Source organism: Peromyscus californicus, unplaced genomic scaffold (genome assembly GCF_007827085.1).
Source record: "Peromyscus californicus insignis strain IS unplaced genomic scaffold, ASM782708v3 Scaffold_4__1_contigs__length_199733344, whole genome shotgun sequence".
Classification (NCBI taxonomy): Eukaryota; Metazoa; Chordata; class Mammalia; order Rodentia; family Cricetidae; genus Peromyscus; species Peromyscus californicus.
In genome coordinates this window covers 194,154,913-194,181,447 of record NW_026294562.1, presented here as the reverse complement: position 1 = coordinate 194,181,447, position 26,535 = coordinate 194,154,913, and the positions used below count along the sequence as shown (strand labels likewise).

The 26,535-nt window shown below is 37.8% G+C and overlaps 1 protein-coding gene and 1 non-coding gene across 2 annotated transcripts in view; both read left to right on the top strand.

Moving 5' to 3' along the window:
• Window positions 1–26,535, top strand: part of LOC128124283 (vomeronasal type-2 receptor 116-like) — a 61,759-nt gene that overhangs the window by 32,296 nt on the left and 2,928 nt on the right. The window contains exons 7-11 of the mRNA XM_052760446.1: window positions 126–311; window positions 20,863–21,163; window positions 21,519–22,325; window positions 23,099–23,317; window positions 25,586–25,709. Coding sequence (XP_052616406.1) covers window positions 126–311; window positions 20,863–21,163; window positions 21,519–22,325; window positions 23,099–23,317; window positions 25,586–25,709 — 1,637 coding nt within the window. The remainder of the gene's footprint in view (window positions 1–125; window positions 312–20,862; window positions 21,164–21,518; window positions 22,326–23,098; window positions 23,318–25,585; window positions 25,710–26,535) is intronic.
• Trnak-cuu (transfer RNA lysine (anticodon CUU)) lies at window positions 24,225–24,297 on the top strand. The gene has a single exon. It is a non-coding gene; the product is annotated as a tRNA-Lys (tRNA).

Genomic DNA, 26,535 nt, shown 5'->3' with positions numbered 1-26,535 from the left:
ATATGGTCACAAACACTTGAGCTAAGTATAAACCTGCTGGACACTGTGAGATCTGGATCCATCAGACTTATGTCTGAGCAGACATGTGTGTTTGTGGGATGTTTTCTTTTGGTTATTATCATCAGGATCTTGTTTAATCACAGTCATGCATATGCCTATAACTCCTCTGAGTGTTATTACAGAATGAAAGAAGATTTTCACCATGAAGGAGATGTAACCATTGGTGTATTTTTCCCAGTACATACTTTCTACACAGGCAACAAAGTTCCACATTCTTATCTGCCAAACATTTACACCGACTTTCACATACAGTAAGTGGTGTTGTTCATTTATGCTGTTTCAGATTTCATTTTAGAAGGATGTTGTCTAATAAGATTAATAAATATTAAATTATTCAATCTCACTCTCGTATCTAATGTAATTGAATAAATAATTAATGACATCTCTGATTTCCAGTGCAAATTATGCAATGTAGGGACAATAATTCCTACAACAAATTCTTAGATTTCTAAACCTTTCAATATGTCTGTCTATTTTCTACAGCTGTCATCCAGTGACAATATTGTACATCATAGGCTACTAAAATACATTTATGAAGAGACAGAATCTTGTATTTTTATTTCTCATCATTTTTGCCAATTTCTTAAGTTTTTCACATTAATCAAAATTTTTAAAAATTAATGTGCATGAAATATATTAAAATCCAAAATCAATTTTAACTAGTCCCTAGGAGATAGGATTGAACTTTCTGTGTATGATAATAGTGAATATTCAGATCACAACATTTATGTACTTGAGTATGTCATAACTTTACTTGGTTCTGAATACAGCTGAGTGCTAATTCAGAAAATCCTAATTTTTTTTTCTTTCTATTACTTTCTTTTGGGTTCTGGGCAGATCCTCACTATGCTTCTGTGATATCTTGGGCTCCCTTTCTCTTTCTCTGAAGCCATTTTCCCTGCAATGTGGCTTCTCCATCTCTGTCTGACCTCCATGTTTGCTGAACTCAAGTACTTAAGCATGGCTGTGTTTCTTCTCTCTCCCATTGTCCTCTTCCAAGAAACTGGTATGATGTTCTCCACACCTATCTTGGTGCTTTTTCATTTTAAAAATCTAATAATACAGCATCCAAGTTAAAAAATCCCACATTTTAGTATCATATTTGAACTGGACATAATTTTTGATGTTCTATGTATAAAAAAACAGAGATCTAACAAATACTGATCAGATTTTGTGATTGAAGTTTTCATCAGCTTATCATTGCTTAGTGGTTGGAGGCTTTGAGCATCTCTGCTGTCTTTTCATGGAAAATATAACAGGGATTTTGATTATAATGTGTTCAGAAGACTACATACATGTAAGAAATTCTCAAAATGCATGCATTGTATGTGTGTGAACATACACACACACACACACACACACACACACACACACACACACACACACATTCAAGTCTTTCTGTTAGGAAAGAAAACTTGGTTTCCACTATTTTTCTTGGTTTCCACTATGAAGGACTTTTGTGCTCATTTCCCTTCCAGTACATGCCTGTCTTTATTTATCATTTTGGTGTGTCTGGCTGCTTTCTTGTTGGCTTTTAAATGCTTTCATGAATTAATTGAGAACTTAAGTACAGTGTGTTTTGATCACATTCACTCCTCCCCTAACTCCTTCCATATGTTCTCCTTTATACTAACCCTCCTGTTCACCCAATTTGACATTTCTTCTTTCTCCCCAAAGTGTCCTGTCTATGTTGTTGTATTATTCAAAAACTGGATCCTTTTCTGGACAGTGGAAAACCTACTGGAGTTCAAAGCTTTGATAATAACTATCACAAAATGTATCAAGAACAAAATCCCCATGGCTAGTCGTATGATTTCACACAAAACTCTCTTTTCTATGCTTGAGGTTTTTTTGTTTGTTTGTTTGTTTTTTGTTTTTTTCCTAGTGTTACCTTTTGCAGCTCTGGTGCCCCTGATACCATGCATTTGTATCTACAATTACTCTGTTCTTTCTGGAAAAATAATTTCCTTTTAATTATCTACAACCTCTGGAAGATCACTGAGATTTCTGTGCCTGAGAAAAATTTGTGTTCCTCATCTGAAGCTGAGCATTATCCATTGCCTCACTCTCTCCAAAATGTTCATTTGAAGGTCTCTGTTAATTTACACCTACGAGGAGAGGTTTCTGTGACAAAAATGGGTCAATGTTCTCTTCTATGGTTTGAAAAATAAATTATTAGGAATCATGCTAATTCTATGTCCATTTAGCAGAATAATATTATTATATTCTGTCCTTGGGCTTATGGTCTCTCTTGTGTTTCAAATAACTATGCTATTAATGAATTTCTTCTCATAGAACATGCCCTCGTTCCAAACAGAAAATTATTTGAATATTCATGGAATATTTCTTTGGCTATTGCATCAGAGGGCATGTCTTATTAAGTCAGTTATTTTAGCATCTTGCAGGGCTCATAACTGGATGGTAACAATTTAGTATTTAGGGTATTCACCAGAGAAGAATTTTGGAACATGATTTAAGCCAATAGAAAACTTTTCTTAGGCAGCCTGCAACTATACTGGGTGATCAGAATCCCAGGGTACCATGGAGAATTTCTCACGATGAGCTTTTAAGTACAAAAAACATGTTCTGTATTAAAATATATCAGATAACAAGAACAGTTAGCTAGAATTGGAACTACAGAAGCAAAAAGCAAGTTTAATACATTTAGAGTCTTTCTGAAAACTATGTGTGTTGTTTTCATTTCATCAGGTGGTGCTGTCCATTTGCTGAGCTTTCCAAGCTGAATGGCAATTCCACCATCCAGTCAGTTGAGCTAAGTTCTGGAGGCCTACTAAGGACTGGGGCACTGCTACATTCACCACTGTTCTCAGGGAATGAGCCAAATCATGACCATTTTAGTTTATGATCCAACCAGAATGAGAGTTAGATGCCCACCCAGTGCTGATAGCAGAGTAGTTTGCAAGGGGCAGCAAACGTTTTCACAACCATGCCAAGAACTTCTCTAATTGCTCCTGATCAGTTAGTAAAGAGAAACGGGTTTCTCCCAAATCCATACATACTTTCCTATATTTCATGAGAACTCTAAGCCTCTCCAATTTTGTAGGAACATTTCTTCAAAGAAATCTGTTTTTTAATTCAGAAACAGGAACTTTTAATGCCTCTAAGTTGTGATCAACAGATCTACTTAGTTTGGAAACAATTAGAAGAGCCATTGAGTAAAACCATTTGTATATGTCCACCAAATAGTCCCAGAGGCCGAATAATATTGCATATATATATACATATATACATATATATATATTATAAATCATCCCATTAGGCTGAATATCAGCTATCAAAATAAGGAAAAGTGTGTAGGTTAAAAATTTGGGATATTAGATTTCTTTGTCCTTTGTAACTCTCCTAATGTTAATTAAGGCTACCCCAGTCACTGTAAGTATGTCAGTCAATGGGCTGACAGTCTGTTTAATTAATATCCCTATGTAGTATGAGGGCATGGTCTAAGCATAACCAGAAATTCTGGCTGATTTTGGATGTTAATGATAAAACTCTATCCCTAAGGTCCCACCTACAGAATAGAGTCTGATTTCTTAGGTTATTCCTATTTCTCAAAGACCAGAAGAGAATCTTTTTAAATCAATCTTTTTAGGACTCTCCAGTTTTACATGGAAACCTCCTTGATGCTGGCAACTAGAGGACCAAGCCACAGGGAATGCATGGAATCATAAACTCTGTATTACTATCTAAAAAGATAAACTCTCAGGTCATTCATTTCTCCAATACAGCCAAACACTTAAAGTAGGCATCAGCAAGTAAAGATCAATATGAGATAAAGGCTGCTGGTCTGTAGTCACATCAGATAATACCTTCCATGTATCTGTCATCCTCAATCTCCAGTCCAGTCCTGAGAGCAGTGAGGCTTGGACTGTGACCCTGTGTTCATACCCATAGTGAAAAACACAAGATTCAGTAAGAGGTATAAGAGCAGGGAGTGCAAGAACCTGGGGACCAATGAAACCTTATTATTAATGGGCTCATAGTTCAGAGACATTCCATTTGAGAATAGCATCTGTGGCTTCCACTTTCTTTATCTGGGTGTGGTGGGTCTGTGATGTAAGAGCACCTACATTTACCACCAGAGGAGTAGAGAAAAGGACTTTATAGGGTCCTTAACAGATTAGCTCCAGTGTCCCTTTGGTTACTTACTTGACACAGAGGATATCACTCTACTTAAGCAAGGTGAAATTGGTGGTGGACTCAGAAGATGGCTGGGTATCTCAGATAATTCAGGGAATAGCCTGTGTTGAGAACTGGAAGGTCTTTAGTGACTTAATAAAGGAATGATTAAAGATTTTTGTCAACTGCTTGTCTCTGAGCCTGGGAAGTAGGTGGGGAATTCTTCCAAATATAATCTCATGGGTAGTTAATCCCTCCCTATATGGGGAACAGTAAACTGAGACACAGTAAAGGAGGAAGTATGTTGATATTTTATTTGGACTGAAATATGATTTTATTCGTATGTTAATAAATAAAGTTGCCTGGGGTAAGAGCTAACAGGGAGCCATAGCAGAAGTCTGGCAGTGGTAGCACATGTCCTTAATCCTGATCACATGACAGGCAGATCTCTGTGTGTTCAAGGATACAGCCAGCATGGAGACACACACCTTTAAACTCAATACCAACTACAGAAGACCTGGAGGTCTGTATAGATGGGCAGTGATGAGGACGTCATGTGGTTGGGTTTACACCCAATGAGAAGGCAGAATAGAAAGTCTATATAAAGCACAGACACACAGGAAGTAGGGCTCTTGCTGAGAGGAAGGACAGCAGTGGCAGCAAAGGGTAGCTCAGCTCTCAGCTACTGCTCTGACCTCTTGGGCTTTTAACTCTGCAATTGGCTTTGTATTTCTTATTTAATGTGACTGTTCATCTACAAGGAAGTCCATCCATCTTTTTCTGGACTCTAGTGAGAATTTTGTTGGAGTTTCATTGGATGTCCTATTCATTCTTAATGCCAGATCAGAACTCTGAGATCTAGACACAGTGAAGATTCTGCTCTATGTCTAAAGACATAGCTATTAATTAAGAAGGTTTGGGTTATGAAATCCAGGATATCATTGCTAGAAGGAAGCCAAATTGGAGCATCCATTTATGCCTGAGCTTTTTAGCTACTATTTGAACACTTTTAGTCTATGTGGGAAACACTTCTAACCACTCAAAAACGGTATCGTTAAGAGAGTTACAAGTATTTTTCCCTTCCTCACCAAGCAGGATCAGGTTTTCCAACATTTGGCAGGGTGTTGCTCTTTCATTTGGATCCCTTCCTGGGTAAGGATTCTCTGTTTTGATTTACTCTAACACAATCCTGGTATATCGCTGAGATATGCCACGCTAGTGTGTCGAGTATAGCTATAACATACCTTGGTCTGAAGAACTCAGAAAGTTTTGTGGTACCCAGGGGAATAGCCTGGTAAAGGTTTGTTACCAGAATCCAGCTAGTTATTTCTGAGAGAATGAACTTTTCCTCTGGTACCTTCCATCAACACATAGGTGATAGAGGAATGTCTTTCTGTATACTGCAAAAATGTGTTGCTCTGATTGGTTGATAAATAAAACCATTTGGCTTATGGCAAGAGAGCATAGAGGCAGCGGGGAATTCAAAGAGAGAGACAGAAAGAAGGCAGGGAGAGACACCAGTGAGCCACTCAAGAAACAACATTTAATGGGATGAGGGTAAAGCCACAGAATATGTGGTGATACATAGCTTAATAGTTATGGGCTAATTTAAGATATAAGAGCTAGCTAGCCAAAACCTTGAGACATGGTCATGCAGTTATAATTAATATAAGGTTCTGTGTGTTTACTTTGGGGATGCAAGTGGGAGAGATTTGCCCCAACTGCCATCAGACCAGGACATAGGAAATCTCCTGACTACATATAGTTTTGTACTGACCATTTTTCTTTACCCTGCAGTCTCAGGTAGCACTGGTTTATGGCATGTGTCATCAGAACATCAGTAAGTTTTAGTGTCATCTGTCAGAGAGTGAGTTAAACTGTAGGCCCATGAAGGACAGCAATTTCTAGGGGAAGCCACATATCCTCTAGGAGGGCCAGATTTTTTAATGTCCTTTTTCCAGCAGTGAGAAACTGTAGATGGAAACAACCTTCTTTTTAAATAAGAAACACAGAACCAATGCAAAGAAGAAAGCCAAGAGGTCAGAGCTAAGAGCTAAAACCTTACCCTTCTTCCTGCAGTGGTCCTACCTCTCCAAACCAGAGCTACCCCTGTGTTAAAGTCTTTATATAGAGTTCCTGTCCTGCCTTCTCACTGGTTGTAACCCAACCACATGACCGCCTCCTCACAGCCTGTCTGTATAGGCCTCCAGGTTTTCCATGATTGTTATTGAGATTAAAGGCATGTGTATCCAACAATGGCTGTATCCCTGAACACACAGAGACTTACCCAGCTCTGCTTACCAAGTGCTGGGATTATAAGCATATGCCACCACTGCCCTATTTTCCTATGGCTTGCTAATGGCTCTGACCCCCGGGCAACTTTATTTATTAACATACAAATAACATTTTAATACAAATAAAATATCACCATATTTCCCCTTTTCCATTTTAATAAAAAGGAAAAAAAGAAAAAGCTTATAACTAATATAAGAAAAACTATATACAAAAGTACAATAACTATATACAATATATACAAGTAATAAATACCTAAACAATGTCTAGTTCATTTGTATTTGACAAATTCAGAGAAAATAATTCCATTATCTATCCTATTGTATCTAATTTCTATCCTAATTAATCTTCAACTATAACTAACTAATCTTCAACTCCCTCAGAGACCCAAGAAGGAAATAATATTAGCTAACAAAAAAATAAAAACAGGAAGTATATGCAAGCAACTTCCAAAAAATTGTGAGTTGGCAGAAACAGCCAGCTGCCTGGACAATCATCTGAGGTTTCTCCGCAGTGTTGGGGCAACATCTTCAGCCTATAGGCTTAGCGTATCTGACAGACTCATTTGTGAAGTAGGATGTACACAAGGTCAACAGTTCAACCTCACATTGGGTGAGAGCAGTCTATATACCAGAAACACCTGAATTCCACTAGTGTCATGTCATGATTCAGGATTTTAAATTCTGGAAATTGTTGATGTTTTTTGAATTCAGCTGTCCATTCTTCTTGGCTATGTGTGTATGTGGCTTCATCTCAGCATCCCAATCTTCTCCACATCCCTCTATTAAATGCCATTCTACTGTTGAGAGGCGTGAGCTTAATTACTCTTCAAGAATAACTGTTTCAACTACCTTCCCATTGCACATCAGAAGCCATCGGCCCACTGCCTGTTTAGCTGCCTTCGAAGAAAAGGGCACTGTACCTTTCCCGGATTGCGAAGGCCACTTCAGGGATGGTGGCATATTGTCCTGGCCTCTGAAGATGCCTTGTGATAAAGCCATAACCACACTTGTTTTTACAAGAATCAGTAGTCCTTTGTTTCGTGTCCTGTCTGTCCTGTTTGTCAGCAGTTGATTCAAGGATACTTTGTTGTCCAGTGGCTAACTTTTGCCACAATGAAAGTTAACTCCATATGCAGTTTCTTCAATGCCCATATTTTCTCTGAAGTAGATTGGTACTGCCAGGAGCCAACATGTCTCATAATCATAACAAAAAAGAAAAATTTTCTAAGTTATTAAAACATTTTAAATGCCATATTCTGTAGATCTCTGAAGGGTTTGAAGATAACCTGTCTATCTAAAATATATCTACTCAATCTTGAAAACATACCTAATATAACTACAAGTTCTATTATAATGTCTAACTACTAACTTTCATTTCTTTATATCCTAATAGTTGATAATAACATTCAAGGATCAGAAAATTGCATTACATTGTTAGATGAACAGTACAATTAGAAATACACATATAACATTTTCTAACAATATCAATTTCAATATATATAATTTGTATACAATATAAAACAATCCAATCCAATGTAAAGTATTTACATTTTTCTTTTCTTTTCTTTCTTTCTTTCTTTCTTTCTTTCTTTCTTTCTTTCTTTCTTTCTTTTTTTTATAAGAACCTTAAATCTAATCTCCTTTGCATAGCCCTTTGCCTCACCCTTGACAACAACTTGTAACCAACCCCCCTAATCAATGAAAATTATCCCAGATCCAAAACCCATTAAAAGACAAAAAAATCCACCTGCCCCACACCACCTCTTTGGGAATGTGGGTGTCGTATTCTTGAAATTGCTTCCTGCTGGGTATGGGCGAAGGTATCTTTATCCTGAGAGAAAAATTTTAGGTTAATTGTCAAATTCTAGGAAAGGTAACTATATCCTTCATTATCCAGTCTGTGTATAATGCCAAAGTTCAGGGTTTATTTCAAATCCTTATTCAAGTAGTCTTTGAGACTGGATCATCTCAGCTAGCTCTCTCAAAATTGCTCTGAGCACTTTGTAGTTCAAAGCTGATCTGTAGATGATGTTTGTCAGCTTAGTGATGTTGTCATTGTCCATGTGGAATTGTTGTTGTTGTGGGGCCCCATTTTCTTTCTGGAGACTTCAGTTGATGTTAGGCCTGGCCGTGATTTCCTGCAGAAAACTGATAAGAGACTCGAACACAAAGACTATATATGCAGCTTTTTAGAATTAGTTAGTACTCTATATGACCATTTATATCTTAACAAAATTTAAAATGTATATATATATATAAAATCTTGTAAATTTTGATATAAAATTCATACTTTAAGAAAAGTTTAAAGAATCAGAATAGAATCAAAGAGTTGAGATTAGTAATACAATAGTCCCTTAATTAATTTGGATTTTTTCCTGTCCCATAGCAGAAGATGGCTCTTTTCTTCTGGCATGATACAGGGAGCTTGAATTTTCCTTTTAACAATATGCTTGAGTTTGAAGAAGGAGAGAGCCTTTCTCCAACTCCAAAGTCAGCTTTAAATTTTAATTGAATTGGGACTATTAGAAGTTAAATAGTGTTAAATCTTTAAAGAAAAGCAGAAACAAACATTTAGGAAGACATAAAATTTTTAGATAACATAAACATACGCCATTTCACTCTGTTTCTTAGGATAGACGATTTGTCCCTTTTCATCAGTTGTCTCATTTGTCCAGTGTTCTTCAGATTCCTTAACCTTCATTCTCCTAAAAGACAAAAACAAAAACCTTTCCCCAAGACTAATTTGGGGATGTTCCTTTTTGGAAGTTGTTATCTGATTAAATGAAAAGGCATGTGTTACTGGTGTAAGTTAGTTTAAATTGGATGTTCATGATAGTTGATGAACTATCACCTCTTCTAATTAAGAGGTCTCTTTTGTTCAAATCAAAAATTTATCAATTTTGATGGTACCCACAGCTTATCTTCTCCTGTAGAAATAAAAGCAAAACCTTGTCCCCAATGTAACACATATACTGGTTTCCATTCTGAGGTCAGCACATCCTTAAAGTATATATGTTGATTTAATTCTGTAGTTTTTTCTATTATCCAATGTCTCTCTGCAGCTGTTGTTCCTTTCTCATTGGCATTGAGAAAATTCAAAGTTAATAGGGCATTATGTAGTCTATTTCTGGGGGTTTTTGTTACTCCTTTTTGTGTATTTAGCATATCCTTTAGAGTTCTGTTTGATCTTTCTATAACTGCTTGACCTGTAGGATTATGTGGTATGCCTGTAATATGGTTTATAATATAATAAGCAAAAAACTGTTTCATTTTAACAGAGACATATGATGGAGCATTGTCAGTTTTGATTTGTGCAGGTATACCCATGATGGCCATAACTTCTAGCAAATGAGTGATTACAGAATCAGCTTTTTCAGAACTCAAAGCAGTTGCCCATTGAAATCCTGAATAAGTATTGATAGTGTGGTGTACATATTTCAGTTTTCCAAATTCTGCAAAGTGAAACACGTCCATCTGCCAGATTTCATTTCTTTGAGTACCCTTTGGGTTACATCCTGCTGGTAATGGTGTTTGATTGTAGAAGGAACAAGTAGGACATTTCTTTACTATTTTTTGGCTTGTTGCCAGGTTATAGATATATCCTTTTTTAAACCTTTACTATTTACATGATTTTTTTATGAAATTCAGAGGACTCCAGCACATTTCCTATTAATAATTTATCAATCTCATCATTGCCTTGTGCTAGAGGGCCTGGCAGACCAGTATGGGATCAGATGTGAATTTTATATATAAAGGATGACTCCTTTTTCTGATTGTATCTTGTAATTGAATAAATAGTGAGATTAACTCTGAAGCATCGTGGATAAATTCAGCAGTCTCAATAAGTAATACTACTCTTTCGGCATACTGAGAGTCAGTTACTACATTGAGAGATTCTGAAAAATCCATTAATACCAACAGAATAGCATACAATTCTGATTTTTGAACTGAATTATAAGGATTTTGAACCACTTTACTTAAATTTTCTGATTTGTAACCTGCCTTTCCTTGTTTGTTGGCATCTGTATAAAATGTACGAACTCCAGATATGGGTTTTTTCCTCAAATTCGAGGCAAGATCCAATCAGCTCTTTATAAGATCAATTCTATTGCTTTTGGGATTTTGTTAATTTCTCCCAAAAAATTACTACAAGCTTTTTGCCAAGCTTCATTTTCTATCCATAATTTTTCAATGTATTCCTTAATTAAAGGTACGACAATTTCTGCTGGGTCTATTCCTGCTAATTGACAAAGTCTCAATTTTCCTTTCCAAATCAAGTGAGAGATTTTATTTGTTATTTTGCAATACAATTCAGTTCTACATATCAGCCGCGGATTCCCTTGTTCTCCCCCCTCCCGCCCCCCTCACATTCCCCCCAACCTACCCCCATTCCCATCTGCTCCAGGGAAATGCCTTCCCTGTGGACTTAGATCAACCTGGTAGACTCAGTCCAGGTAGGTCCAGACCCCTCCTCCCAGGCCGAGCCAAGCGATCCTGCATAGGTCCCAGGTTTCAAACAGCCGACTCATGCAATGAGCGCAGGAACCCGGTCCCACTGCCTGGATGCCTTCCAAACAGATCAAGCCAAACAACTGTCTCACCCACTCAGAGGGCCTGATCCAGTTGGTGATCCCTCAGCCATTGGTTCATAGTTCATGTGTTTCCATTCTTTTGGCTATTTGTCCCTGTGCTTTATCCAACCTTGGTCTCAACAATTCTCGCTCATATAAACCCTCCTCATTCTCACTAATTGGACTCCCAGAGATCAACCCGGGGCCTAGCCATGGATCTCTGCATCCAGATCCCTCAGTAGTTGAATGAGGTTTCTAGCATGACAACTAGGGTGTTTGGCCATCCCATCACCAGAGTAGGTCAGTTCAGGCTGTCTCTTGACCATTGACAGCAGTCTGTTGTGGGGGTATCTTTGTGGATTTCTGTGGCCTCTCTAGCACTTTGCTTCATCCTATTCTCATGTGGTCTTCATTTACCATGGTCTCCTATTCCTTGTTCTCCCTCTCTGTTGTTGACCCAGCTGGGATCTCCCATTCCCCCAAGCTCTCTTTCCCTTGACCCTCACCATTCACTACCCACACACATGTCCAGGCTGTTCATGTAGATCTCTTTCCATATCTCTGTCATTGGGCGATCCCCGTGTCTTTCTTGGGGGCCTGTTTTCCAGGTAGCCTCCCTGGTGATGTGAGTAGCAGTCCAGTCATCCTTGTTCTACATTTAGTATCCTGCTATGAGTGAGTACATACCATGTTTGTCTTTCTGAGTCTGGGTTACCTCACTCAGGATGATTTTTTCTAGATCCATCCATTTGTCTGCAAACCTCATGATGTCATTGTTTTTCTCTGCTGAGTAGTATTCCATTGTGTATATGTACCACATTTTGTTTATCCATTCTTCAGTTGAAGGGCATCTAGGTTGTTTCCATGTTCTGGCTATTACAAACAATGCTGATATGAACATAGCTGAACAAGTGCTCTTGTGGTGTGGTTGAGCATTCCTTGGGTATATGCCCAAGAGTGGTATAGCTGGATCTTGGGGGAGATGGATTACCAACTTTCTAAGAAAGCACCATATCGATTTCCAAAGCGGTTGTACAAATTGCATTCCCACCAGCAGTGGAGGAGAGTTCCCCTAGCTCCACATCCTCTCCAGCATAGGGTGTCTTCAGTGTTTTTGATCTTAGCCATTCTGACAGGCGTAAGGTGGTATCTCAGAGTTGTTTTGATTTGCATTTCCCTGATGATTAGGGATGTTGAGCAATTAATTAAATGTCTTTCAGCCATTTGAGTTTCCTCTATTGAGAATTCTCTGTTTAGTTCTATAGCCCATTTCTTAATTGGACTGTTGGGCATTTTGATGTCTAATTTCTTGAGTTCCTTATATATTCTGGATATCAGTCCTCTGTCAGATGTGGGGTTGGTGAAGATCTTTTCCCATTCTGTAGGCTGTCGCTTTGCCTTGTTGACAGTATCCTTTGCTCTACAAAAGCTTCTCAGTTTCAAGAGGTCCCATTGGTTGATTGTTTCTCTCAGTGTCTGTGCTGCTGGTGTTCTATTTAGGAAGTGGTCTCCTATGCCAATGCATTAAAGACTACTTCCTACTTTCGTTTCTAGCAGATTCAGAGTAGCTGGATTTATGTTGAGGTCCTTGATCCATTTGGACTTAAGTTTTGTGCACGGTGATAGATATGGATCTATTTGCAGCCTTCTACATGTTGGTATCCAGTTTTGCCAGCACCATTTGTTGAAGATGCTTTCTTTTTTCCATTGTGCACTTTTGGCTTCTTTGTCAAAAATTATATGTTCATAGGTGTGCGAATTAATGTCAGGGACTTCAATTCGATTCCATTAGTCAAATGTCGGTTTTTATGCCAGTACCAAGCTGTTTTTATTACTGTAGCTCTATAGTAAAGCTTTAAGTCAGGGATCTTGATGCCTCCAGAGGTTGTGTTATTGTACAGGATTCTTTTGGCTATCCTGGGTTTTTTGTTTTTCCATATGAAGTTGAGTATTATTCTTTCCAGGTCTGTGAAGAATTGTTTTGGTATTTTGATGGGGATTGTATTGAATCTGTAGACTGCTTTTGGTAAGATTGCCATTTTACTATGTTAGTCCTGCCTATCCATGAGCATGGGAGATCTTTCCATTTTCTGACATCTTCTTCAATATCGTTTTTCAGGGACTTAAAGTTCTTGTCATACAGGTCCTTCCTTCACTTGTTTGGCTAGTGTTACCCCAAGGTATTTTATGTCATTTGTGGCTGTAGTAAAGGGAGATGTATCTCTGATTTCCTTCTCCGCATCTTTGTCCATTGTATATAGGAGGGCTACTGATTTCTTTGAGTTGATGTTGTATCCTGCTATGTTGCTGAAGGTGTTTATAAGCTGTATCAGTTCCTTGGTAGAATCTTTGGGGTTGCTCAAGTATACTATCATGACATCTGCAAATATGGAAATCTTGACTTCTTCCTTTCCAATTTGTATCCCCTTAATCTCCTTATGTTGTCTTATTGCTCTGGCTAGAACTTCAAGTACTATATTGAATAAGTACGGGGAGAGTGGACAGCCTTGCCTCATTTCTGATTTTAGTGGAATTGCTTTGAGTTTCTCTTCATTTAATTTGTTGTTGGCTGTTGGCTTGCTGTAAATTGCCTTTATTATGTTTAGGTATGTTCCCTGTATTCCTGATCGCTCCAAGACCTTTATCATGAAGGGTGTTGGACTGTGTCAAATGCCTTTTCTGCATCTAGTGAGATGATCATGTGGTTATTTTCTTTGAGTTTGTTTATATGGTGTATTACATTGACGGACTTTCGTATGTTGAACCCCCCTTGTATCCCTGGAATGAAGCCTACTTGATCATGGTGGATAATTGTTTTGATGTGTTCTTGGAGTCTGTTTGCCAGTATTTTATTGAGTATATTTGCATCAATGTTCATGAGGGAGATCGGTCTGTAGTTCTCTTTCTTTGTTGTATCCTTGTTTGGTGTAGGAATCAGGGTAATTGTAGCCTCATAGAAGTTGATTGGTAATGTTCCTTCTGTATCAATTGTGTGGAACAATTTAGAGAGTATTGGTATTAACTCTTCTTTGAAGATTTGGTAGAATTCTGCACTGAAACCATCTGGTCCTGGGCTTTTTTTGGTTGGGAGACTTTTAATGACTGTTTCTATTTCCTTAGGGGTTATTTGACTATTCAAATAGTTTATCTGGTCTTGATTTAACTTAGGTATGTGGTACCTATCCAGAAAGTTATCCATTTCTTTTAGGTTTTCCAGTTTTGTGGAATAGAGGTTTTTGAAGTATGACCTGATGATTCTCTGGATTTCCTCAATAGCTGTTGTTATGTCCCCCTTTTCATTTCTGATTTTTGTTGATTTGGATGCTCTCTCTCTCTTTTTTTTTTTATTTTTGATAAGGGCTTGTCTATCTTGTTGATTTTCTCAAAGAACCAACTCTTTCTTTCATTAATTTTTTGTATTGTTCTCTTTGTTTCTATTTTATTGATTTCAGCTCTCACTTTGATAATTTCCTGGCGTCTATTTTTCCTGGGAGACTTTTCTTCTTGTTGTTCTAGAGCTTTCAGGTGTGCTGTTAAGTCACTAGTGTGAGATTTCTCCAACTTATTTATGTGGGCATTTAGTGCTATGAATTTCCCTCTTAGTACTGCTTTCATAGTGTCCCATAGGTTTGGATATGTGGTGGCTTCATTTTCAATGATCTCTAGGAAGTCTTTAATTTCTTTCTTTATTTCTTCCTTAACCCATTGGTGATTCAGTTGGGTATTATTCAGTTTCCATGAGATTGTAGGTTTTCTGTAAATTTTGTTGTTGTTGAAATCCAACTTTAGACCATGGTGGTCTGATAGAACACAGGAGGTTATTCCAATTGTTTTGTATCTGTTTAGATTTGTTTCATGGTCAAGTATATGGTCGATGTTAGAGAAGGTTCCATGTGGGGCTGAGAAGAAGGTATATTCTTTTTTGTTAGGATGGAATGTTCTGTAGATATCGATTAAGTCCATTTGAGTTATGACATCAGTTAAGTCCTTTATTTATCTGTTAAGTTTCAATTTGGGAGATCTGTCCAGTGGTGAAAGTGGGGTGTTGAGGTCTCCCACTATTAATGTGTGGGGTTTTATATGTGCTTTAAGCTTTAGTAATGTTTCTTTTACATATGTGGGTGCCCTTGTGTTTGGGGCGTAAATGTTCAGAACTGAGACTTCATCTTGGTGGATCTTTCCTGTGATGAGTATGTAATGTCCTTCTTGATCTCTTAAAGCCAACAAAGTCATGAACCAAAATGTCCAAGAAATTTGGGACACCATGAAAAGACCAAACCTACAAATAATAGGGGTAGAAGAAGGAGAAGAATGCCAACTCAAGGGCACAGAAAATATATTCAACAAGATCATAGAAGAAAACTTTCCCAACTTAAAGAAGGAAATGCCTACAGAGATACAAGAAGCCTATAGAACACCAAACAGACTAGACCCCCAAAAAAGTCCCCTCGCCACATAATAATTAAACAACTAAGCGTACAGAATAAAGAAAGAATATTAAGAGCAGCAAAGGAAAAAGGCCAAGTGACTTATAAAGGCAAACCCATCAGAATAACACCCGATTTCTCAATGGAGACTTTGAAAGCCAGAAGGACCTGGACAGATGTAATGCAGACACTAAGAGACCATGGATGTCAGTCTAGACTAATATACCCAGCAAAACTTTCAATCATCATAGATGGAGTGAACAAGACATTCCATGACAAAGCCAGATTTAAACAATACTTATCCACAAACCCAGCCCTACAGAAAGCACTAGAAAGAAAATTCCAACCTAAGGAAGTCAGATACACCCTAGAAAACACAGGCAATAGATAAAGCCACAACAGTAAACCCCAATGAAGAGAAGTACACACACATCACCACCAAAAAATAACAGGAATGAACAATCACTGGTCATTAATATCCCTCAATATCAATGGACTTAATTCACCTATAAAAAGACATAGGCTTACAGAATAGATACGAAAGCAGGACCCATCTTTCTGCTGCATACAAGAAACACATCTCAAATTCAAAGATAGACAGTACCTAAAAATAAAAGGCTCGGAAAAGACTCTCCAATCAAATTATCTTAAGAAACAAGCGGGTGTAGCCATCCTGATATCCAGCAAAATAGACATCAAACTAAAATCAATCAAAAGAGATCAAGAAGGGCATTACATACTCATCACAGGAAAGATCCACCAAGACGAAGTCTCAATTCTGAACATTTATGCCCCAAACACAAGGGCACCCACATATGTAAAAGAGATTTTTTTCCACATAAGTTTTTAATTTTTTATTTGGTTTATTTGGTAAAAATATCCATTCCAATATAATATCTTCCCTTTGCATTAATATTCCTGTAGGAGAATGCCTAGAATGTAAAATAACCAAAATGCAATCCAGCTTTGGATCAATATGATCTAAGTGCCCTTCATGTACTTTCTTTTCTACCAAGGCCAATTCTTTTCAGATTCAGGTGATAATTCTCTTGGACTATTTATGTCCTTTTCACCTTCTAAGGTTTTAAACAAATTATTTAGTTCATCATTTTTGACCCCAACAATAGTTCTTAGATGAGAAATGTCTCCAAATAATCTTTGAAAGTCATTAAGCGTCTGTAGTTGATCTCTCCTAATTTGTACCTTTTGAGGTCTAATTTTTTGTAGCTCTATTTTATATCCTAAATAATTAATAGAATCTCCTCTTTGTATATTTTCAGGAGCAATTTGTAATCCCCAGCAAGGCAAAATTTTCTCTACTTCTTCAAACATTCTTTCTAAAGTATCTGCATTTGAGTCAGCTAATAAAATATCATCCATATAATGATAAATTATAGATTTAGGAAAATTTTTACATATCACTTCCAATGGCTGTTGCACAAAATATTGGCACAAAGTTGGGCTATTCAACATTCCCTGTGGGAGAACCCTCCATTGAAATCTTTTAACCAGTTGAGAATTATTATAACTAGGCACTGTGAAAGCAAATGTTTCTCTGTCTTTTTCTTGAAAGGGTATTGAAAAGAAACAGTCTTTTAAATCAATAACTATGAGAGGCCATCCTTTTGGTAACAGAGTAGGCAAAGGAATTCCAGATTGTAAAGAGCCCATTGGCTGAATTACTTTGTTAATTGCTCTAAGGTCTGTTACCATTCTCCATTTACCAGATTTCTTTTTAATAACAAATACAGGAGAATTCCAAGGGCTGGTTGATTCTTCAATATGATGAGCATTTAATTGTTCTTCCACCAGCTCTTGTAAAGCCTGGAATTTCTCTGTTGTTAAAGGCCATTGCTGAACACATACAGGCTTGTCTGTTGACCATTTTAAAGGTAGACCTATTAGTGTTTTTGGAAGATTATCAGTTGTTGTGCCCTGTTCTTGTATGACATGGATGGCTGGTGAGCACTCATTAGAATAATATCTTTTAATATTTCTCTCAGAAACATGTACTAATTTATGATTTGTTTCTGAGATTGGAGGGATATTAATCTGAGTATTCCATTGTTGTAACAAGTCTCAACCCCACAGGTTCATAGCTATGTTAGCCATATATGGTTTTAATTTTCCTTTCTGTCCTTTTGGACCTATACATTCAAGCCATCTTATACTTTGTTTCACTCGGGATAATGTCCCAATTCCTAACAGTTGAACGTTTACCTCCTCAAGAGGCCAAGTTGGATGCCAAAATTCTGGTGCAATTATGGTAATGTCAGCACCTGTGTCTACCAGACCAGACAACAAAACACCATTTATTTTTATTGTTAGTTTTGGTCTTTGTTCATTAATAGAAGTTTGCCAAAAAATTTTCTTTATGTTTTTTCCTGTATTTCCTATTTTCTCTGTTTCATCATCTCGACTAACATGATTTATTCCAATAGACATTTGGTTATTTAGTTGCTTTGAGTAGGGGTTTCCTCTACAACTGCAGGAATGGTTTGAACTGGATTTACTGTGGGGGCCTGCCTGAGGCCCCTCTGGGAGTTTCCCGAAGCTCGAGGCAGAGGATTACCCTGTCTGTCCCTTGTTGATCTACATTCGTTGGTCCAGTGTTTTCCCTTACCACACCTTCTGCATACACCAGAAGGAAGGGGCATTCTGTTGCCAGTGTTCCTTGAAGAAACATTATTTCTAGGAATGACCTGTTTACAATCCCTTTTCAAATGTCCTTGCTTTCCACATCCAAAACATCTAACTTTTCTCAAACCTTTTGAAATTGCTTCTCCTACCCACATATCATCATGGTCATAAACCTCAACTTTAACTGTGTCTCTAATCCAAATTTCCAAAGGTGCAGATCTTGCCTAATGGCCTGATTATTCTTTTGCATGCTGTATTTGCATTCTCAAAGGCCAAAGATTCAATTATTATCTGACTAGCCTCTGAATTCGGGACCATTCTCTGTACTGCTGAAGTCAATCTTCGTAAAAAAAATCTGTGAAAGATTCTTTTGGGCCCTGTATAACCTTTGTAAATGACTGAGTTTTTTTCCTGGTTCTTCAACTCTGTCCCATGCATTCAAAGCTTCTGTTCAACATAGAACTAGGGTTTGGACATCATATAAACATTGTGTTTGTACTGAAGCATATTGGCCTTCTCCAATACGCTGATCCTGGCAGACTTGTATTCCGTTATCCCTCCATTGTTTTTCTATATTTTTAGACTCACTATTGAACCACATTTTCCACTGGAAATTTTGTCCGGGTTCAAGAACAGCCTGTGCCTAATCCTGCCAGTCCTTTGGTAGAATCCTATTACAAGTTGACCAGGTGTTTAACATTTGCTTTACATATGGGGAGTGCATGCCATAAGATGCTATTGCCTCCTTAAATCTTCTTAAGTCTAACATTTTAACTGGAACCCAAGTATTTTGTTCATTCTCTTCATCAGTAGCTGCTGTATGGCTACCAGATAAATTAAGGGTAATTGTGTGAAAACTGGCTTTCTTTCTGTAACCTTATGATCCAATTTTGAAACAACTTTACTGTTTATTTCTTCTGTCTGAATTTGAATTTCTCTATAATTCATTTTTACCGGTTTAACAAGTTTTTCTAAGACTGTTTTCCTGACACTTAAATTGACTATCTTTTTAAATAGTAAAATGAGGATAAGAAATGTAACAAACTGAATAATTTGATCAATATTAATCTTGTCATATAGTTGTTCCATTGTCAGAGTGCCTAAAATTTCAAACAAAGCACAATTTTCTTCCAATGTACACATAAAGCTCATTTTTTTAATGTAGAAAAAAATTCTCTTTTAAATAGATATGTTAATTGACTTACCAAGTCTGGGTAGAACAGTAGAGTCCGAGGGAATTTCAAAACAGCCACCTGGTGTTCGAGGTGTGAATCCAGAGAGAGAGAGAGAGAGAGAGAGAGAGAGAGAGAGAGAGAGAGAGAGAGAGAAAGCATAGCTGCTTGAGCCAAGTCAAGCCTTGGCTTTACAGGCAGGGGCCCTGTTCAGCAGGGCAGGCTCCATGTTGGGTGCCAAATGTAGATGTAAACAACCTTCTTATTAAATAAGAAACAGAGAACCAATGCAAAGAAGAAAGCCAAGAGGTCAGAGCTAAGAGCTAAAACCTTACCCTTCCTCCTGCAGTGGTCCTACCTCTCCAAACCAGAGCTACCCCTGTGTTAAAGTCTTTATATAGAGTTCCTGTCCTGCCTTCTCATTGGTTGTAAACCCAACTACATGACCGCCTCCTCACGGCCTGTCTGTATAGGCCTCCAGGTTTTCCATGATAGGTATTGAGATTAAAGGCATGTGTATCCAATAATGGCTGTATCCCTGAACACACAGAGACTTACCCAGCTCTGCCTACCAAGTGCTGGGATTACAAGCATATGCCACCACTGCCCTGCTTTCCTATGGCTTGCTAATAGCTCTGACCCCCGGGCAACTTTATTTATTAACATACAAATAACATTTTAATACAAATAAAATATCAACATATGAAGCCATCTTTCTCTATAGATCACACAGTTGACATACCCACTTGTAAAATCATATCAACTGATGGTCCATGTATATAGTAGTGGATTTTCCTTTTCCTCATATGAGATACTGGTCTAGGTCAATCAGTTCCTCTAAATGGAATGAGGTTCCTGGTTTAGGCAAAAATAATTTTATTAAAAGTAAGTATTGCATCTCGCATGTTCCTGGTTTCATCTTTTATCTGGTGACAGTCTTGTATGAGCACCTGTAGGTCATCATCAGGCAAGAGGGATAACTGGATTGATGACAAACTGAACTCAAGTTGGGGCCAAGAGTAGAGTATTATACTGGGTCAAACAGTCATTAACAGTTCATTTCTTTCCTCAGTAGAAGATCTCATTTTTGTAGATACTGTGAGTGTCAGATCTCAACACATTTAACTCAATTGCATTCTTTTATTAAGCTAGCAGTACTCTCCACACATATTTGACAGAAAGGCCATCCTATGGCTACAGGGTCCAGTCATTTGGATTGATGTATCACAGGGAATTTCCATGGTCCCAACATTTGGGTAAAACCCCTTTGTCTTTTGTGTCATGGACTTGCAATGAAAAGGTTTTGAGGCATGTGGAAGTTCTAGGGCTGGAGCTAAATTCAGAGATATTTTTAAAGCCTTGAATGTCTTTCATTTAGTCTCGGTCAAGATTAGGGCCTTAGTTTTCCTACTTTGTGTTTATATATAGAGGCAGTGCAGTTTCCACAAACACTGAAATACCCAGCTGCACTCAGGAATTCTGGAATCTGTCCCTTAGTCTTGGAAGTTGGAATCTGCAGTTCTGTAATTCCCTCATGTATGTTTTTACTCGATCTCTGCAGGTATAATTTTAAATTACACCAGTTGGTTCTGGCCCTGGTATTTGCCATTGAGGAGATCAACAGGAACCCTCATCTTTTACCCAACATATCTCTGGGATTTGACTTCTATAATGTCCCATACAGTGAGAAAAACATTCTTACGAATGCTTTTTTTTGGATCACAGGCCTGAGTAGTCATCAGAGTCTTTACTGTAATTATAACTGTGTAAATGAGAGAAAGTTAACTGCTGCAATAACAGGACCATCGTGGGCAAAATCTGCCCATATTGGGACACTGCTTCAGCTCTACAAATTTCCACAGGTGAGGAGTGTATGGGATATAAATGCAGATCTCCTTTGTTGACATTTCAGGTATGTCCATAGGTAAAACGGTGTATTTGGATTAGTTAGATATCAATGACAATTGTCCAGACAGTTGGAGATGGATCTCTATTTAAGGAACTGGGAAAAGAAAAGGGAGGTTGGAGTAGACAAGGAGGATTAACAAAAATAGAAAATAGGCCAGTCATTTACTGAAAACATCTCTCACAGAAATTTGTCTTTACAATCAGGGTGAATCCATCATTGTGCTAACCATTTCCATCCGTTTCTGCAGAACAAGGATTGTGCTTAATACCATTGTTCTTTCTCTTATTTCCAATTTTTTTTCTCTTCAGCTCACTGTTGGTCCTTTTGAGCCTATCTTCAGTGACCGAGGTCAGTTTACTTCTCTTTACCAGATGGCCCCCAAAGGCACAACTCTGTCTCTTGCCATGGTCTCTTTGATGCTTCATTTTGGCTGGACCTGGATTGGTCTGCTTATCCGAGATGATCATAGAGGGACTCAGTTTCTAGCAGATATCAGAGAAAAGATGGAGAAAAATCAAGTCTGCATCGCTTTTATTGAAATGATCCAAAGTACCTTGAATTCATTATCATACAAATACTGGAAAAGTCTTGGCATCATCCAGGAAACATTGGCCAATATTATCATCATTTATGGTGACAATGATTCACTACAAGGTTTAATGAGCAACATAGGGCAACAGATTTTGACGAGTAAAGTCTGGGTCATGACCTTTGAGTGGGATGTTACTAATATCGCTGATTATTTCTTGCTGGATTCATTCCATGGAAGTCTCATTTTTTCACAACACCATGAGCAGGTGGCTGAATTTAAAAATTTTATCCAAACAATTAATCCTTATAAATACCCAGAAGACAATTACCTTCCTAAGTTGTGGTTTTTGTTCTTCAACTGCTCATTTTCAGAGCTTGATTGTCATCTTTTGGAGAACTGTCAACCAAATGCTTCCTTGGAATTACTGCCTAGACACATTTTTGACATGGTAATGAATGAAGACAGCTACAATACATACAAGGCTGTCTATACTGTGGCCCACGGTCTCCATAAGATGAGTCTTCAGCAAGTACAAATGCAACCATTTGGAAATGGGGAAAGCATGGTGTTCTTCCCCTGGCAGGTAATATTCCTTCCATTGTATTAGAGCATCAACAATGTGAAATTTTGAGAGTCTTGAGAGGCACCAAAGTAGATATTACATATTTCAGTATTTTACATATACTATATGTATATATACATACATGTATGCATATGTGTATGTGTGTGTGTGTGTGTGTGTGTGTGTGTGTGTGTGTGTGTGTGTATCCATCCACAGGTGATTCTTCATGTGTTATCCTATCTTCCAGGTCAGTGCAGATTTTCTGTTCATGATGCTTAGGAATAAGTTGCTATTGGCAAGGAGGAAATGATTTTAATGAATATAAAAATTGTGTCACAAATAGCTGCACAGTTTTTTTCATTATAATGATTACACCAGAAACCTAAGAATTTTCTCAGTGAAACAATGAAAGCTCATTATCCCAAGTTATTGGTACATAAATGATTTCTTCTAACTACTATTTAGTCATAAGTACCCACATTTTACTCAATGAAATTTGAGATAACCCTGTGTGTAAATGGAAATAGCTTTCTTTTAAAGAAATTGAGATTTGCTTCAATTAATACTCACTGACTCCATTCCTAAGTTTGAATAGGAGATGTGCTTGAGGCTGACTGTTCCTCAGATGTAGAATTGTATCCCATTTACATAGATCACCATTGCTGACCTTCAATGACACCTACATTAGTATTGTGTCCTACACCACAGATAATGAACTTTGAGAGTTATTCTATAATCCATGGGTGGTCAAACTCTCAGACCTACATTAAAACATATTCTTGCATCACTTTCAGCTTAATCCTTTCTTGAGGAATGTCCATGTGGGAGGCAACATGGCTTTAGAATGGAAACAGAAGTTAGATGATGATAAGTATGATATTCTCAACTTTTGGAATTTTCCAAAGGGTCTTGGACTAAAAGTGAAAGTAGGAAATTTTTTGCCCAATGCTCCCCAGAGTCAACAGTTGACTTTATCTGAGAAGATGATACGATGGCCAGAAAGATATTCAGAGGTGGGTTATATATTATCTCAATGCATTAAACTTAACATAATAATACAAATATATCCCCCAGTATAACAACTTCTACTTTTGAAATTTAATCCCAGTACTATAAAATTCCCAGAGGACAAAGACAAAATTAACTAAAGAAGACAGTGCTTTATGATCCCTTGATTCTTAAAAAAAGGACATATTTAAGCTTTAAATGTCTGCTAATATTCAGTTGTTCATGGGTTAAATTTTGTCAGTCTGGCACAAATTAAGTACACCTGAGAAGTGGTATATGCAATCCTCGTAATGTCTCACAGGACACTCTGATGTAGACAATCTCTACATTCACAACAGAACACTGAATAATTTATATTTTCTTGCTAGATCAAACACCATCACCAGAAGTGACTTTTGGAAAAAAGAGTTTATCTGACTTATGGTTCTGGAGTTTCAAGTGTCCTTTATACTCAGGAGGCATGCCAGTGTGTGGCATCCGTGGAGAGATGGGTAGGAACCTGAAACAAAATGTCTCAGTCCACACACTGGAAGCAGAGAGTGAATACTGGAATTAGATGAGGGTTGTTGCTAGAGTTTTCCTGCCTGGCCCACAGTCAGGACAAATCTCTCTCACCCGCCAGTCCCAAGCCGCTCAAACCCGATCAAGTAAACACAGAGACTTATATTGGTTACAAACTGTATGGCCGTGGCAGGCTTCTTGCTAACTGTTCTTCCAGCTTAAATTAATCCATTTCTATTAATCTATACCTTGCCACGTGGCTTGTGGCTTACCAGTACTTTACATCTTCCTTATCCTGATGGCGGCTGGCAGTGTCTCCCCTCCCAGCTTCCTGTTCTCTCAGTTCTCCTCTCTGTTAGTCCCGCCTATACTTCCTGCCTGGCCACTGCCAATCAGTGGCTCGAAGAACCAGCCCGGCTAGCTCAGTCGGTAGAGCATGAGACTCTTAATCTCAGGGTCGTGGGTTCGTGCCCCACGTTGGGCGCCAGATATTGGTGAAATTATTAAGGCCACTCCACGTAGTTAAAAGGAGATTTATTTAATGGCGTAACTTACAAATTAAGGAATAGGTAGGTCGCGGAGTCTGGGGAAGGTGTATCACAGTCCAGCGGTGTTCTCTGGAGCTCTGCTCAGTCCACCTCTCCAGTCCAGGGTCCCGCAACAGAGAGAGCACCCGCCGATCCAGATCTCGGGTCCCCCGGCGCCTCCCTTGGCCCTGCCTTGTAGGCGTGACAGTTGCCGAAGTCTCAATGGGGGTTGGAACTTCCAGATCAAAGCTGGAATGGCTACCCACTACATCGGGTCATAAATTTGCACAATCCCCAACCCTGAATTCATTCTGCCAATAAGTCTGCAACTCTTAAAGTTGCAATATTTTTCATGATAGCACCACCGTTGAGGAAATATATAGTCACATATCTGTGTTTATAATTGCCACTTTTCATTCAAACCAATACACAATGTCTCTATTAGAATTCCTTCACTGTTTCTAAAATTTGAGTAGTTCATCTTGATTCCATGCTTAAAATTACAGAAGATAAACAGTTACCATTTCTTTTATCCACCCCTTGAATTGAAATACTATAGCATGCACATGTGTATGTTATCTCTTGTTCAGCTACTGAAGATACATACATACCTAATATAACTTAAGCAAGTGTTTCTTTTGGATGACAGTATGAGCCTTCAGCCCTTATCTTTGGAAATTTATTGCTCTAGGAGCATGACGTTCCTGATGACATCATATTATCAGTCAATAGAAAAAATAGAAAAAAGCAAATACCATGAATCACCTTTTTCTCATTCTCAATTCTGAGACAACAGCCTATAGAATGGTGATGCTCACTCTTAGAGTGAACCCTTTAAACTTCTCTTTAAAAACACTCACAGGGATACCCAACAATTTGTTTACATCGTGATTATAAGTCCTGTCATGTTGACAAGCAAGATTTACAACCATGGTGGAAATAAAAGTTTCTCAACACATTAGAAAGCAAGCAGAGAGACAAGATCCATCTGGAAGGACCACTTGACCTTCTAGGTGATGTCTTCTATGACCTCCCTGCATCAAACTTGTCCTTACCTCATTATGATCCAAACTGTCTAATAATGGTATAATCCTCAGACCAATTTTGAATAGATCACAGATGCTCAAATTCATTTTCTACTTTTATAGGAATAAAACTTGCAAATTAATTATGTGTTATTAAAAATATTATTGAGACTTTCAATAAACCATGAGAATTTGGTAACTTTGCTCCCATTTTTCTCAGCTTCCTAAGTCTGTGTGCAGTGAGAGCTGTGGGCCTGGATTCAGGAAAATTTCCCTAGAGGGCAAGGCTGTTTGCTGCTATGATTGCACTCCTTGTGCAGACAATGAGATTTCCAATGAGACAGGTAAGAATAAATCTTCCAGGAATGGTTCCACATTTCTACAGGATTCTGCATTATCTTAAAAACTGAAAAATATCTAGAGAGAAGTCAGAGTAATGTATTCCTTCTCTTATTTAGGATATGAAATGTGCATCACCATGTCTTGAAATAGTGCAGAGTATACACTGAAATTTATAATTGTTTTACTTTATGATCAATTTCAGCTATTGTTTACTGCAGGAAACCCCTTTTCTCTGTACTAATCAATATGCTTTATTTCCCCACATAATTTAACACATAGTAATAAAGTACACAAATTTGATGTTTTCCTAACTGTAATTCAATAATGATTAGAACTCACCTAAATGTAGGATAGGTTATTTTAATAATGATTCTTCCCAGCAAGAACAGAAAATTAGCAATTTGTGTTTGATATTCCCACTATATAATTATTGACTGTACAGCATAACTAAAATTTCAAATTTCCTTAATGAATAGAATAATGTCCATTTTTCTGCGATAATTCTTAGAAACGGTATATAAAACAACATCCTCAAAGCAGTTCCATCAGTCTGTTACTGAGAGTTGTACCAAGACATAAGAGCTTCAATGGAATATAGAATCTCCATTTAGAAGAATAGTTCATGCCCGGCGGTGGTGGAGCACGCCTTCAATTCCAGCACTTGGGAGGCAGAGGCAGGCGGATCTCTGTGAGTTCGAGGCCAGCCTGGACTACCAACTGAGTTCCAGGAAAGACACAAAGCTACACAGAGAAACCCTGTCTCGAAAAACCAAAAAAAAAAAAAAAGAAGAAGAATAGTTCATGAACATATTCACAGCATAATTCATT